At 40.9% G+C, this 15037-nt stretch overlaps 1 protein-coding gene across 10 annotated transcripts in view; it reads right to left on the reverse strand.

Moving 5' to 3' along the window:
• SGCD (sarcoglycan delta) overlaps positions 1-15037 on the reverse strand; it is a 317210-nt gene that overhangs the window by 76952 nt on the left and 225221 nt on the right. For all 10 annotated transcript variants that reach the window (XM_090151014.1, XM_090151008.1, XM_090151009.1 and 7 more), the window contains one exon: positions 491-592. In XM_090151014.1, the coding sequence (XP_090007140.1) occupies positions 491-592 (102 nt within the window). The remainder of the gene's footprint in view (positions 1-490; positions 593-15037) is intronic.

The raw sequence follows: 15037 nt of genomic DNA on the forward strand, positions 1-15037 counted from the left end.
ATTTTAAAGCACAACATGAAATAGGACTGAGCACATAGTATGAGTGTACTGCACCAGCTAACAGATCAGGCCCTTCTGCTAAGGTATCAGCTTACTCCTCTCTGCAGAAGAGGTTCAACTAGTCAAATGTGAGGTGGAATTCACGACTGCCTGCTATCCCTACACTTCAGAAACATTAGGTCTTTCAGCTGGGGGCTGCTTATCATTTATCCTGAAGGGAGACACAAAGACCACGTGAAATCTCAGAGGTCCTTGGAGAATTTTAACTGTGTCTTACATCAACTAAATCCACAGGCAGCAACCTTGCAGCCACCCAGAAGATGCTGTACCTTGACAGAGTACCCAAGAGAGGCACCCTGTCTCTCTCCCCAAATTATGTTTGTATAGAATGGCGGAAGTAATTTATCCAGTAATGATACCACTCTGCCACTTCAAGGTTTCTTACAGTTCAGGCTGCAGAAACGTGATTATTCCTTTCAGAACAACTTACTGGTCTTGACCGGATTTCTTTGGCGTAGAGAGGTTTCAAGAATTCTGAATCTCCTTCCAACTTCAGACCCTTATCTGTGATTCTCAGGTTCCCCATTCCATCCTAGAACACATACAAAACAAAACATCCCCATTAGTTACAATTACTAAATCCATCAGGCTGCCAATAACTGATTTCTGTTTCCTATTGAGGAGAACATGCAAAACACTGGGAGGCACTAGAGAATGCAGTTATTCATGTTATCCTTTTAGCCCTGCTTCTGTGAAAAAAAATCCATTCAGAGCAATTTGCAATGCCCCCCAGTAAACCATTTACAAAGATGAAAGATGCTCTTTTAAGCCAGTCATCTCCACTCAAAGAGACGCAGCGATGCTCTGCGTTAACAGGAAACTATTCACTGCAATATTCACTGTGTGTCTGTAAATTCATCTACCTTCTCATTCATGACAAATCCATATAAAGAACACGTGATTAATTTAACTCAACTCCATACAGATTATCTGTGATTACTTTCACTGAACTGATAAAGTAAGTTTTGGCTATGTAGGAGTACTGCAATAAATGGGGTATGGAACATGCACCTCCATATTTGGGGAAATCTCTGCAAAAAACAGACTCTTTGGTATGGTTTCCTTAGGGCTCATGACAAAAGGATGCGTTGGTTAGTTTAAAGTCTCACATCTTCCTTGTGCTTTCAACACTGTAAAAACAATACACAGCTCAATCAAAACATACATTTCTACAAATATGTGCTCTTGGAGAAGCAACTATATATACAAGAGGAATACCTTCCCAATGGACTGCTTTTCTGCCATGGGCTAAATCCTGACTTTTCTTTCCCAAGATGACCAGCTTGGGGTTGGAGCCTTCCCAGTGCTCCTTGTACAGCCTGAGCATATCCCAGAAGTCTGAACCTCCATATCCAAATATTTGGGTCTTCTGAGTCAGTCTCCTGCACTCAAATAACTATTGCAAAGTTCCAGAGGTCAGGTCTGAAGTGACTGATGTAACATGCATCTCTCTCTCCTCATCCGGATTTCACATTTGGATTACCAGCCCTCTCCCACTCTCCCTATTGCTTCCTATGCTGTGATGGGAAGGGATCTTCTTGACAAATGGGGCAAAGAGTTGGCTGCAGGTCTCCAGCAGATGACTACAAATACTTCATTTTCTTTTGAAATTGTTTAGTTATGTTTGTCCAAAATGTAATAAAACATCTGACAAACCATAATAGCAAAAAAAAATATACGTCAAAATTTTGTATGAGTTTTTCATACAGTTTTTATTCAATAAGACAGGTATATGGCTCATGAGTAGAATGGGGCCCAACTAAAAATATTTCTCTTTTAGCTTGTGAGAGAAAGTCACAACTTTTAATAAGATGTGGGATTTACATTCATTTAGGATGCAGTTGTATAGAAAGTTGTATGTTTAAGCAATGATGTTTGTGGGGAACTGCAAAAGATAGATGTATAATCAAAAGCACTTCAAATGCAAAGAAGAAAGGTAAGGGGAGGGGAGAGGGAGAGGGAGAGGGAAAGGGAGATGAAGAGGGAGAGGGAAAGGGAGAGGAGTTCAGCTGGGGCCTACAAAGATCAAGTCCAACTGCCCGACCACTTCAGAACTAAGCAAAAGTTAAATCATATTATTAAGAACATTATCCAAATGTCTCTTGAACACTGATAAACATCCACCACAAAGACACAGCATGGCTCAGCAGGGGTGCTGGTCACTCACCAGGGATTCCCCTGTTCCCACAAGTGTCAGTCCAGAGGGTGTTCCCTGCCAAAGCAATGATCACTTTTCTCATAACATGATGACTCATGAACAAAGGGTTCAGGAGTGCTGGCTGATGGACTGACTGCTGTCACATCATTTTGAAACGAAAGGTGTAAGCAAACTTTAAATGGAGACATACGCTGAAAATGCTATTGATTGCTGGAGGGGGGGGGAATAAGAGATGGGTTGTAAAGTGCCAGTTGCTACATTTCCTGCTCCAGCTGTAAAATACTGGCTTATGAATTCTGGGTTGGTGATGGCACAGAAGGGGGTTCATTTATCTCAAGCAAAAGTATGAAGAAAATGAGTGAAATATGATTATGCGCCAAAGAGCCAAGATTAAATTTTGATAGTGGTATGCTTTGCGATTTGAGTGAGCAGGAATTATTACTGCTATCTGCAGACCCTCACGTGTTTTGCTCTGCTAAAAAAAATCTAAAAAGTCTTCCCCCAAATAGACATTTCAGTGAGATTACAAGGCCTGAAGGCTTTCACGCTGCAGTGTCACATAGGTAGGTGTCACATCTAGCTGCAGGAATGACCACCTCTGCAGCTACCAATCCTGACTATTCCCAGGGTTCACTGCTGAGCTGATGTAAAGCAATACTCCACCAGTAACTTGGACTGATGGCACTTGTCAAGTCACCACTGAGGCTGCGGTAAACCACCAAGTTCAGAGGATCACAACTACATCTCTCAGTCATAACACAAATCCAGTATTCCACTTCCTTCTTGAGTGTTTCTCTTCCTTTCTCCCCTTCACCTCCTGTTTCCAAGTATTCCCCAGTGGGATTACTTATATTTAAAAAACACACATATGGGACATATAACTCACAGTTAGCTGGTCTCATACATCCAAAAAGACACATCAGGTCTATGGGACAACACTCAACAAGCAGAACTCCAAGAACACATTTGATTCATATTGTACATACAGGTGCATGCTCTCAAAAATACAAAACCATGGGGTTGGAGTAAAGAAAGCACTTCTCCATGTTATTTTTCTCAGCCTCTGACACTGTCATTCTGACCCCACTCACCAGATGTTACCTCCTTCCTTCCATGGGGTTTGGGGTCAGAACACAATGCTCAGCGCTGACACTGACCATCACTACCCCTCTGTTCATGCCTCTTCTGATTGGAAATGGCAGCTTTTTGTTGTGACATTCTGGGTCAGCGGTCAAAAAAAACCACACAAAGGTTGTAATCTGAGTCTAAAGTGAGCAGGTATTCCTAACTTCTAACAATATAATCATTATTAAATAGTACTACCTTATTACCTTCTGTTAGAAAATATTCTGCAGCTTGCAGAATAATACAAAGGTAACAAAATATAGATATATTTGAAAGAAATCATTGCGTGAAAGAACACCCTGCACGTGTTGTTTTGGGTAAAGCATCTTCCTCCTCCCTATAGTATATGGTTTAATAGAAACTAAATGTCATACTCTGCTACAGTGAATATATATATAGCACTAGTGCTATGAAATTTCATGGACCTTGACCTATAAAACAGAGCAGGAAGCTGACCAGAGTGACAGAGACCATGATTTTTTTATTAAACACTGTGTCATGATTGGTATATATCCTTATCTGCCACTATGTTGCTTGGGAGTAAGAAAAAAAACGTGGTATTGATTATGTGGTACGCTGATGTCCGACAATCTCTGTTTCTCCCCTCTTTATTAGCAGACTCCTCAACAGAGAATGAATGACTTCAGTGTGCAGGCACAAACCAGCTTTGTGGGAGCTTCCAGGCTAACTGCTGGAAAACAGCAGGCACAGAGTCAGGAACTTTCCATTACCTCCCGCTTTGAATTATTCAGTTTTTTGGTAGAGCAGGGAGATAACTTCCACATTACTTTTATTGCCTCAGCCACCTCTCTTTTTATACAATGCCTTGTAATGGGCAAGCATAAAAATTTATATGCTGTCACCGACTGCTCCGTGTTAAAATGGGACAGCAATGGTAAAATCCCAATAACATAAATGTCATTTTGGTATTGCTGAATGATGGAGGACTTTCTTTTTTATTAGCTTGAGAAGCAGCTCAGTTTAACAACCAATTACAATGGATAGTGCTGGTGTCAGGGGAAGAGCCCAGCATTGCTGCTACCTGAAGGCTGAGGCTCCTTTTCCTTGAGGTCAGCCCTGGGGCCATATGCACAGGCAAAGCCTGGCTTTTTTGTTTTGTTTTCCTTTGTAACAGCTGTGGGTTACTTTCTACTTTGTTTTTAACTGTACATTCGGTAGCAGGGAAGTTCAGTTGGCAGAATAAGAAAAAGCAGCCAACCTGACCAGAGATATATAATTACTGCAGTGAATACCTGCAAGCTGCACCAATCTGGGCTGCTGTGGGGGATTTCCAGAAGTGTCTGCCCCCCATGGTAGCTCTATCACATAAGGCTGGGCTCATGCCACAGCTAACCTAGAGCATGGGCTGGCTGCAGCCTTTGTGCCATGATGTTCTTTACAAACCCTACATTCAGTCTCACACTGCTCTGCACTTCCTCAGGTATTTCTGAATACAGAAGGGAAATGTGCTGTTTACTGTTCTGTTGCTCTTTTCCTAAGGATTTTCTAGGGACACCAGTGATGGCAAGCACTATGAGCTCCAGCTGCTTGCTGGCCACCACCAGCCCCGTGCGTGTCAGTGCTGTGGGCTGCTTGGTGAAAAAGCAGTTATCCCATGCTTTTTCCTGCACCTCCATCCTGTATCAGTTTTCTGCAGCAAGGTTTGTCTCTGCATGGCAGGTAAGGATTTGCTTCTTTTACTGGGAATAAACTGAAGTTATGTATGGTAACATCCTGTGGGAGAGAATTATCTTTGGAGACTGCTCATGTCAGATGGCTGCAACACCTGATTATTGTTGCTTGTATTATTGATTGCTGCGCTCTGCATCGCTTCCAGATATGTGCAAGTTATTACACAGCTCAATACATCCGAAGTTAGGAGGAAAAAAACAGCAAATGCAGGTGACCTGTTTTACCTTACCTTCCTCAGATGATTTCTGTGCTCTCCTACCTCTATATTAACATTACTTTTTCCAGTTTTCCCAGACTTAAGGAAGGTCTGCAGAGATGCACTTTGCTGTCAGTTGTTCACAACCTCAAACACCTACTGACTCTAACAAGATCACTCCTCATTTTCTTCACTTAATTAGTCATTTCTGTAAAGAGACCACTCTCTAGCACAGTCTCATCAGCACAGTCCTTTTTCCGTAGAAGCCAAGAAAGCCTAAAAACCCACCAGTGGGCTCAGTTCTGGAAAGTTAGGGAAAGTTAGGGCTGGTTACACAGCATGGTCTTAACCTCCAAAATAAGGAGTGTGACAGCTTTGTCCTGAAGCTTTGCTTTGAGACCTCACCTACTGGCTCGTGTAGGCAGCAGAGAAACAGGGGGACAATTGCCTGCTCCTGCTGTATTGCTGATACAAGTCAGGATGCCATGTACAAAGGAGAAAACTGCCTGCAGACCATTACAGTGATGTAAAATTCAGCCCAAACCAAGCCTACACAAAGCTCAGAGCCCTTCTTTCCAAGAGAAAACTCTTAGTTTTGTTAGTCACTCTGTACGACTGCACAATAAGAGGCAGAAGATGCCTCCAGCTTAATCTGAAGGGGAATATGTGACAGATTAACATGTAATTAACAAGAAGAGCATCCACCTATCCATGTAGCTCAGTGTCACAACAACCAGCTTGTCCCTAGCATTCTACGGAGGAAAAGATGACAAAGCTTGGTAGCTAGAAATGTGGGCAGGAGTGCTCAAGGGACACAACCTCACTGCACATGATAGTGGCATCATGGCCTCTTGCCATGTGCATAGTCCCACAGCACCTTTCTCCCCTGTCAGTTCCTTCCACACTGACCAAGTGCTCAACAAAGCCAGTGCTATTTATTATGAAGATTTCTTCAAGAGGTGTGTGCAGTTGTCATTAAAAAAAAAAAAAAAATTATGCATTAACTTCAGTGGAAGAAAAGTCTTAAGGAGCAGAAAGAACAAGTTACAGCTGGTCAAAGGGACTAAATCCCAGCCCCTGAAAGAACTCCAGACTTGTGCTGGAACCATTTCTAAACAAATCATTCAGCCAGTGCTTGAAGAAAGCTTAGCTCAGGATTTACTGCATATTGCTGGAACTGCTTTGGGCAGGAAGTATTTCTTTTCAAAGGGAACTCCAAGTGAGTTTACTCAAAATATGACGATGTGTAGCACAAAAAAAAACCAACCAGGACTTCTATGAAGTAAACCACTCAATTTGAGAGAACATTTTTGCAGTGAAAAGGATTAGCAGATCTTCTGGGAAAACGACTGTGAATCCCAGTGTTGTTACTACAACACAATCATCACTTGCAAAATTCCTCTCTGGGATAATAAATTCCCTTTGCAATGACACAGCAGGGAGAATTCATACTGGCCTTTCATGGCTCTCCACTGCCTGCCATGGAGCACCTTGGTACTGACCCATTCTAAAATGAACCTGTTCTCTTGAGCATTTTTTGCTTTTTTGCTCCAACAAATACCAACGTCTCTCATCTTAAAGTCAACACATATTCCAAATGCGTCCCTTGAATTCTCTTTTTCAGTCTAGCTCATTACCATAATTATGCTAATTAGAAGGGAATAGGCCCATCCTGTGGAAATTTGTGCTCACTCAGAAGTGGAATAAAAGAAATATCATAGGAACAAGAGCTCTTCTCATAATGCAGTGATCTTATAATAAAATCTGCACATAAACTCACTGCAGAGCTGGAGGGGCTGCAGAAGCAGGCTTTATACATTACGGTCTAATACTCCTGAATTACAATAATCTGTCAGTCACCAAATGAAGGAAAGAATCAACACTTCTTTTTCTAAACTATTCAGATCTTGGACAAAATATCCTTTGTAGTGTCAGTCCTTCAAATTGTAACAAGGGTCAACTGAACTCACTTGTCTTTATATTGTTGGAAGAAGCTTCCAGGGAGAAGGAGGATATTTTTCTCCTCCTTTCTTTATTTTAGTGAATCTCTCTTGAGGTTTCTACTTACACTGTGGAGTAAAGTGTCTGACTAATCCAGTATTCAGCAGCTCCCACTGACCAGCACTGAAGCTGGCAGATTAAGGTCTGAGTGTGAAAAAGAAAGTAACAGCTCTCAGAGAGTTTCTGGAGGTGAGCCCTTGAAAATGAGGCCAATTATTGGGTCATTTTTGTCCGATGTGAATGTGCCAAAACAACTCAGAGGCACTAATTAGAGCACAATATCAGATCTGCTCAAGGAAATAAAGCTCACACAAGCACACTGTGGATCCAAACCGCTGCCCAAGGTCCAAGCCAACATCTAGCTTCCCGAAATACAGAGAGAGGCAGAGCAGGGCTGGAGCTGTTCCTGCAGTCCCATCTATTAGCACATTTGACAGCCCCATCTCAGCAGACTGATTTACAGGCTGCGAGGACACCCGGAGGAGGTGCCTCCTGCACTGACCTTCTCAACAACCACTGCACCTGCACGATGTACTTGCTGCTATGGCAACATCCGGAGGTAGGATAATCATGATGCGAATCCATGTTTTCTGTTGCTTCATTTACTCTCCACAACTACTGTTTCTGCTGCTTCCAAAAGCCAGGAGAAAACAGTATGGATGGAGAGGAATATTTTCAGCGCGCCACAATCACGTCTGAGCGTGGATTCGGTTAACATTAGGCACTTAATGATGACCCTGCACTTGGAACATAATTAGCCCAGGCTACCTCTGCATTTTAGGGAAGGAAAATGGCAATTCAGCCCTTCTAGCACCCAGATTGCTCCCTGCCAGCTGCTCTGGAGCTCCTCCAAGAGGCATATTGGAAGCCTTTGGATAGCTGGGGTGGACCTAGAGCTCAGTGCAATAGGATTAAAACAGACAATAAATAGGCTGCCAAGCAAAACAATAAACAGATATGAAGTAAAATACACTTCCAAAACGTGTTCCCAACTATACTGATGTAGAGTCACTTCAGGGATTGTCCTCATGATTATTGTTTTTTAATCAAGTCTCAGATTTTCAGGGAGAGACAGAGTATGGGACAAATTCAATTTATTTGAACAGATAGGTAAAAAGAAATTTGCTTTAAAATAAAATTCACTGCGTTAAGAATCGATAGTCCTCTTGTTAAGAAGCTGTCTTCAAGACTAAGGAACCAGAACAGAATTTTTAAAGCTGTATTTGTCACAAAAATATATGATTTAGCTCTTTCGCTATCAGAATATAGTGAGAAATAATTTAAACTGTGTTCCAGTCTTATCTACAGTGCGTACGACGTTGTTAGTGGGGAGGCTCTGGGGACAGCAAAGAAATGAAAGAAATGAAAGCTCATCTCCCAAAGAGGCAGAAGTAAGTATATTGCTTCTACTGCTTTTTGAACAAATGGCAGCCAGTAACTATTCACAGAGGGAAACACATGGGTACAGTTAGGGTCCCTCATCTTTGTCAATAGCAGGCAAAGAATGAGATCAGATCTTCAATGTGCAGCCACTGCTAAGCTGAAGTTTAGTGACTCGACATCACTTAACTCCTCCCAAAATTCCCAGCTCCAGTATATTTAGCACCAGTCTGACACAAAGCTGCTAACACACCTAATATGTGAGCCTTCAGAAGAATGAAAACAGTTTACAGAGTGAAGGAATAGGCAATGTGCTGTCAGCAAGCCCAGTCCAGCAGCGCCCTGCCCTGCAGGATGATGCTTCTTCTCATAACTGACCAGAATTATCCTTATGGCTGTTTATACTTGTTGAGCTGTGAAGCCACTGGAAAATATTAAGACTGTTCTACTGCTTGTCGAGACAAAAAAAAATATCTTTTCCTTTTTTTATAAGCTGAACCCATGTGTAGGCTTTTTAAAATTTCACATTATTTATCGAGTGGGGCTTACTGTGTCATGGGGGACTTCTGCCGATGCCAAGAGATTCTCTTGGAAGTCAGGAGTGCGGTATTATGTGCTCAAAATAGCTGAGAATGACATGCAAAAATATACAACTGCCACCCACTCTGATTGCAAACTACAACAAAGACAGACACAGCCCCCTTTTCCAACGCTTTTTGAAACGGAGAGTTTTAAAGTGACAGAAAAGTGATTTTTTTTCCCAGCAGCCTTTTGCTTTTAGGCAGCACAGCTCTGCGTGGCATTTCATTACAGAAATACTCCTTATTTGGGGACGTTTGTGTTTATTCCTCTTCCTGCACTCTTCTAACGTGACGCCAGCAGGAGCAAATTGGGTGACTCACAATCTGCATTCTTATTCATTTATCTGCTATATGCAACCTTACTGCGGCTAATTTATAATAGTAATTATTATTATTATTTTACCAGCACTAAAATCATCCAAATAATGATTTTTTTTCCACAAGAAATACTGCCTCAGACCTGGATTTCCTCGCTCATGAACCACTTCTGGACTTCTGCTGGACCATGTGCATTTTGGAAGGGATCTGCTGGGCATATTTTTGCAGTGACACCGATGTCTGCTCCCTCCAGCATGACAAAATGAGCAAGAGAGCAGCATGCCACATTGTAAATGTGAAAGCAATGTATTCTCCAGTGAGCATCAGTGAGGTTTGGCAGAGGCCTTTGGCATCTGGTTCTGTTCCATGGGGAATCTTTCAAAGAAAATAAAGAAACGAGTTGCAGAGCTGGGCTCTGAGGCAGCCAGAGGCATCCTGTGGCTTCTCCATCACGGCCCAGGCAGGGCTTGGAGAGAAACTCAGGTTTCCCTTACAGTTTTTTGGCCACTTTGGCAGCTGGTGTTTGTTGCTGTCAGGATAAGAGTCCTCTTTGCAAAAGAAGAACCTGCGGGGTAATGACACATAATTGCTAAGCACATTTGCTTAGGAACCTAAAGTGCTCTAGACGGAATTTCTTTCCCTTAAGAGCATAGAGCATCCAGAACCCACGCTGCTCCAAGCTATGAGATTTCAGCTGTGAGGATTCACAGAAGCACAGAATCTCCAAGGCTGGAAAAGGCCTCTAAGATCACCCAGTCCAACTGTCCACTTTTGACCAATACTGCCCACTGACCCATGTCCCTAAGTATCATATCTCCACAGTTCTTGAACACCTCCAGGAACAGCAGGCTGGGAGCTCTGCACCATTGCCATCTCCTCCCCTCTCCATCCACCTCAATCCTAAACAAGACTTTTCACTGCTGTTGTGGAATACTTGGTAACTTCATGAAATTTAATCTGAAAATACTCAGGGACATAGGACAAAATATATTTTTCCTGGGCTACGGATAAGAATGTGATTTCAGGGAGCTTAAATAGCTCAGTGGGACATTGCTGGAAATTTAGAACCTTATGATAAATTTGGGATATTAATAGAATACTGCCAGAAGCAATATCTTATTGACAAAACTGCTAGAAAGTTCCAAAGGTAATAAACAAGGAGTTGAGATGGATTACTGGTGAAATGCTTTTGAATACATTATTCTTTGTCAGTTGTCGGATACACTGTGAAGTCCTTATGTATGTGGGTAAAACATTGTGCCCAGGAAAATCTTTCTTCAATGGGACTGTCAGTGAGAGTTACCATCAGAAGAGTGGTCAGTGATCTTACCACTGAGGAAGTGTTATCAATATCAATGTTGCAATTTATTATTCTAATTCATTATTTCAAGTTTGTGTTTATTGACACAATAAGAAATGCACAGTATACTGTTATAGTTAGGAATAAGTACAGTGGATATTATCTAATGAGGTTTATAAAAAAAGGGAAGCAACTTATTTTCTTTGAATAAAATAAAAAATAAAAAAAAGCCTTAAAGACTTCAGCCATCTTGGCAATCAGTGCAATACATGGCACAGTTATAGGAAATCCTCAGACAATATCCTTACCGTGGGGAAGGGGAACAGCTCCTGAGAAGATGCTCCTCAGTGAAGTTTGCTGCTCAGTGGAACAGCTTCTAAACTATGAAATGTTTGCAGAATTTTCTCGCTTTAATAGTAGAAGTCTTTGTAACTTACAGAAGACCTTATTTAAGAACAAACTTGAAAAGATCTGCTTGGGAGCTGAAAATCCTTCATATATCTTAAGCATAGTAGGAGTTATTCTGGATAAAATTTTAATTTATGTGAATGCTGAAAGAACTAAAGGAATATCTAAACAGGCAGACGCAGCCGAAGGAAAACAAACATTAAAACACTAATTATACAGGCACAGGGAGCAGGGAGTGTTTCTGTCATGCAAAAAAAAAAAAGAAAAAAAAAAGAAAAAGAAAAAGAAAACTGAGATTCAGCTGCAAACTTGTTAACAACCTCTGTTTTCAAAGCTTGCTTATGTTTGTAGGGCCAGTACTTCAGTGGAAGTACTGAAATTTTCAACAAAGGTATGGGAAGCACATATAATCTGCCTCTGGCTCAAACCCATCCGTCCTTCAGCATTTCTCTGACCTCAACATTTTCGTTTTGTTCCAGATTGGTCACCTCTTTTCATTCCTCTGCAGCTCTACAGTGCTGCAATACAGGTGTATCACTGACATATCTACTATAAGATCATGCAGTCACTTTGTTAAAGTCCTGTTAAAGGTGCTTTTTTTTTTTTTTTTTTTTTTAAATCCTTCTCAATAGCTATGATAGGGTAAGAAAATTTCCATAATTTAAGATAATAACAGCTTCGCTTATTAAACATCAGACAGAGTATTTCTGGAGAAGAGAGAGAATGTAACATCGGTACATAGAGAAAATAGCAGGGTATAAAATTCTTAATAGTCATTAATTTGTCTCTTCCGAGACAGCTCCCTGAACGACATGTAGGTGAGTGAAAGGAAATGCATTAATTATTGCAGAGTTTAGCTCAGAGCCCATGTTTGGGCATCAGCCATTGGTGGGGCCATGCAGCCCATAGCGCTCTGCAGTGACCTCGAGGCTCCCTGCACAAAACCACACCACGTGGAGCAGATTTCCCTATAGGAGCCTTCAGCTCTTTCATTCATCACCTTTTCATTACATGCCTTTCTTTCCCAGCGAAACTATATGTTATTTAAAAAGTCCTTTGAAGGATAAAGGCAGCCCTGTTGAATAAACAGCTCAGGTCAGTGGGCGCACAGAACTTCACAGGGATCTTGCAACGGTTTCTCATATTCACTGTATGAACTGAACTTCACTTTGCTCTATCTTTAGAAGTAATTGTTTTGCATGCACAGCAGCTAATTTTTAATGATTTGTCTTTCTTCTGAATTGTATCTTTTTTTTTCTAAACAATTTCCTGGTAGAATAAGGCAGAGATTCCTAAATTACTGAAAAATACATATTTATCTAATTGTTGGATAATGCAAACAACTTATTTATACATCTGCTTTTTAAGTTCTCATCTGGCTACTGACTTTGTACATTATTAGCGTCTTGATAAGGTCACTATGAATGTTTCAGAAGGGGTTATTTAAACTTGTAAGCTCTCCATGCTTTGGCTCCTGTTATCTTTGGGACTGTGTTCAAATATTCACATTCAAGTTCCAAGAAACGTCTTATCTGCTCCTACAATCACTCAAGGAATTTCAGCATAAAACTGCCTTTCATTTTCTGAACAAACAGAAGATATTTGGCAATCAAGTTTTCTTTCAGCTGATAAATTCAGACCCGCAACTCGCTGTTCAAGAGCCACACATTCAAGTATTCACCTCCACAATAACCTGACACTGCCTGTACATGGCACTGCTGAGCTGCACTGCTTCCCTGTGTTGTCAAGTTTTGATGAAAGAGGCTCTCCACATTAGTTCAACTGGTTCACTAACATAACACGAATTCCAATTCCTGTAACTCAAACTCCTGTTTATTGCTTTCCATTTTGTAGTTAACAAAAGCTTGTGCCATAGTTAATAGAGGTAATATCTTTAATTGCTTAGCCATGAAACGTCAACAGCTGTTCTGGATTATCTACAGAATTTCTGTTGGTTGGAATAACCATAGAGATGAACGTTATTAACTCAAGTTAATTAATGTTCCTATTTATTCTAGCATGGGTATTCTGTAGATGCTTGCTCAGCAACACAACCAGGTCTGTTCCTAATTGTGGTTCATTATGGGCTGATCCATTAACTGTTTTGTGTCTTCCCAAGAATGCATGTTCATTAAGTCAAGTTAATTGCTATTCAATTACCTTCAGTTTTAATACGTCCCTAAACTCTACTGCAAAGAGACCTCCTAGAGATTTCATATATTTCAAGTGTTAACTAAGCCATACCGCATATTGTTGTTGGCTGATTCTATCTAGTTCTGAAACAACAATTTCCATTTATGCTTAAATTGTTTCTTATTAGGATTTTTTTTCAAATCTCCTTTACAGGTAATTGTAGCAATAAAATTTCTTCCTTGCAATTGCATTATGATAATTATTATTACTGTAATGGCCAGAGATGTTTCCTGCAACCATTTATTCATATAACCTCTTTGTTTAGCTAGAAAGGATGGCATATCATTGACCTGATTATCTCAGAATGAAACTCTTATGATAGCAGATAGTCTGTAAATTTCAGGGCTTTTCTTAATTTCCAACTATATTCTAAGATTTTTCCAGATTCTTTTCTCTACAAATTTCAAGAAGTTACATTACCATTTAATATGTCTGATCTTTTGGCTTCCACTAATGGCCAAAGCTTTTCTTTTCACAAACTACAGCAATTCTGATAAACAATAGCATGGAACAATTGACAAAGACCCCAGAAAGCCATCACAGCAAGAAGCTAAAGCTTTTTAATAGCAAAGCACACCAAAGAATGAGTAACACTGGCATCCTTCCACCACACTGAAATGTATTTAAAAGAATTGAAGTGATCGATATCTTTGCAGCACTCAAAGAGAAGACAGAACTTACAGCAATGGCCTCAGGGCACAAATTCTTAAAGATAAGAACAAATGCAAAGCTAATTTTTTATTTTAACATAATACTACCACTAAATGCAAGAAAAGAAAAATAGTTGGAGCTAAGACTGAAGACAAAGCTGTAGCAATAAATGTTTTTGAAACCACTGAATTTCATTTGCATATTTTTACTCAATATATCCTCCTGAACTAAAAGGGCCTTTCCTGGACACTTACATCAGACAAGGGAAGAATAATTAGGAACACCTAGAGTTGTTATATCAAAAAGACACTCTAGAATTTCTTCTGAAGTGGGCTGAAGGAGCAACCTACCTAATAACCTCCTTATGAAAAGCTCTTTGCCCCACTGGAGAATTTTATCACGCTATAAACCAAAGCAAAGATATTGCAAGCACCCATTTCCTCCTAATATTCTTTCATCTGCATCAAGAGAGGACATCTGCATATTTTGCAAGCTTTTTTATTTAGTCCTCTGAATCAATGAAACTGTTTTTTGGCAGCTGGCAGAGCTCCCAGTCATGGTACGTGTCTGTGATCAGGATCCTTGTTTTGGTCTACTCAGCATTATTGGGAAATAGGCAGAGGGCATCATCAGCACTGAACACACTTCTGCATAGTAATGGCTGTCTGATGGGCATACTGCAAAATGGCAATACCCCTGTATTGACTGTGCTCCCCTTGCTAGGACATTATTACACAACGAAACACTGCAGCTCCAGGGGTTGGAGAAGTCCTGATGTGAAGGGCTGGAGCAGGCTCAAGTTTTATCCCTTCCACCTACTGCCTTCCCACTGCCATTGAGCCTCAATATCCCTACCAGCCGATATCATTCTCCCCCTGCCTCCTTGCTGGTAACAAATTCTGGCACTTCCAGTGCCAAACAGAAAGGACAAGCCAGTGAGCAGCCACAGCAGGGCTGTGCTGAGCTGCATGGCA

The sequence above is a fragment of the Phasianus colchicus genome, chromosome 15 (assembly GCF_987193195.1).
Source record: "Phasianus colchicus chromosome 15, bPhaCol1.hap1.1, whole genome shotgun sequence".
NCBI lineage: Eukaryota > Metazoa > Chordata > Aves > Galliformes > Phasianidae > Phasianus > Phasianus colchicus.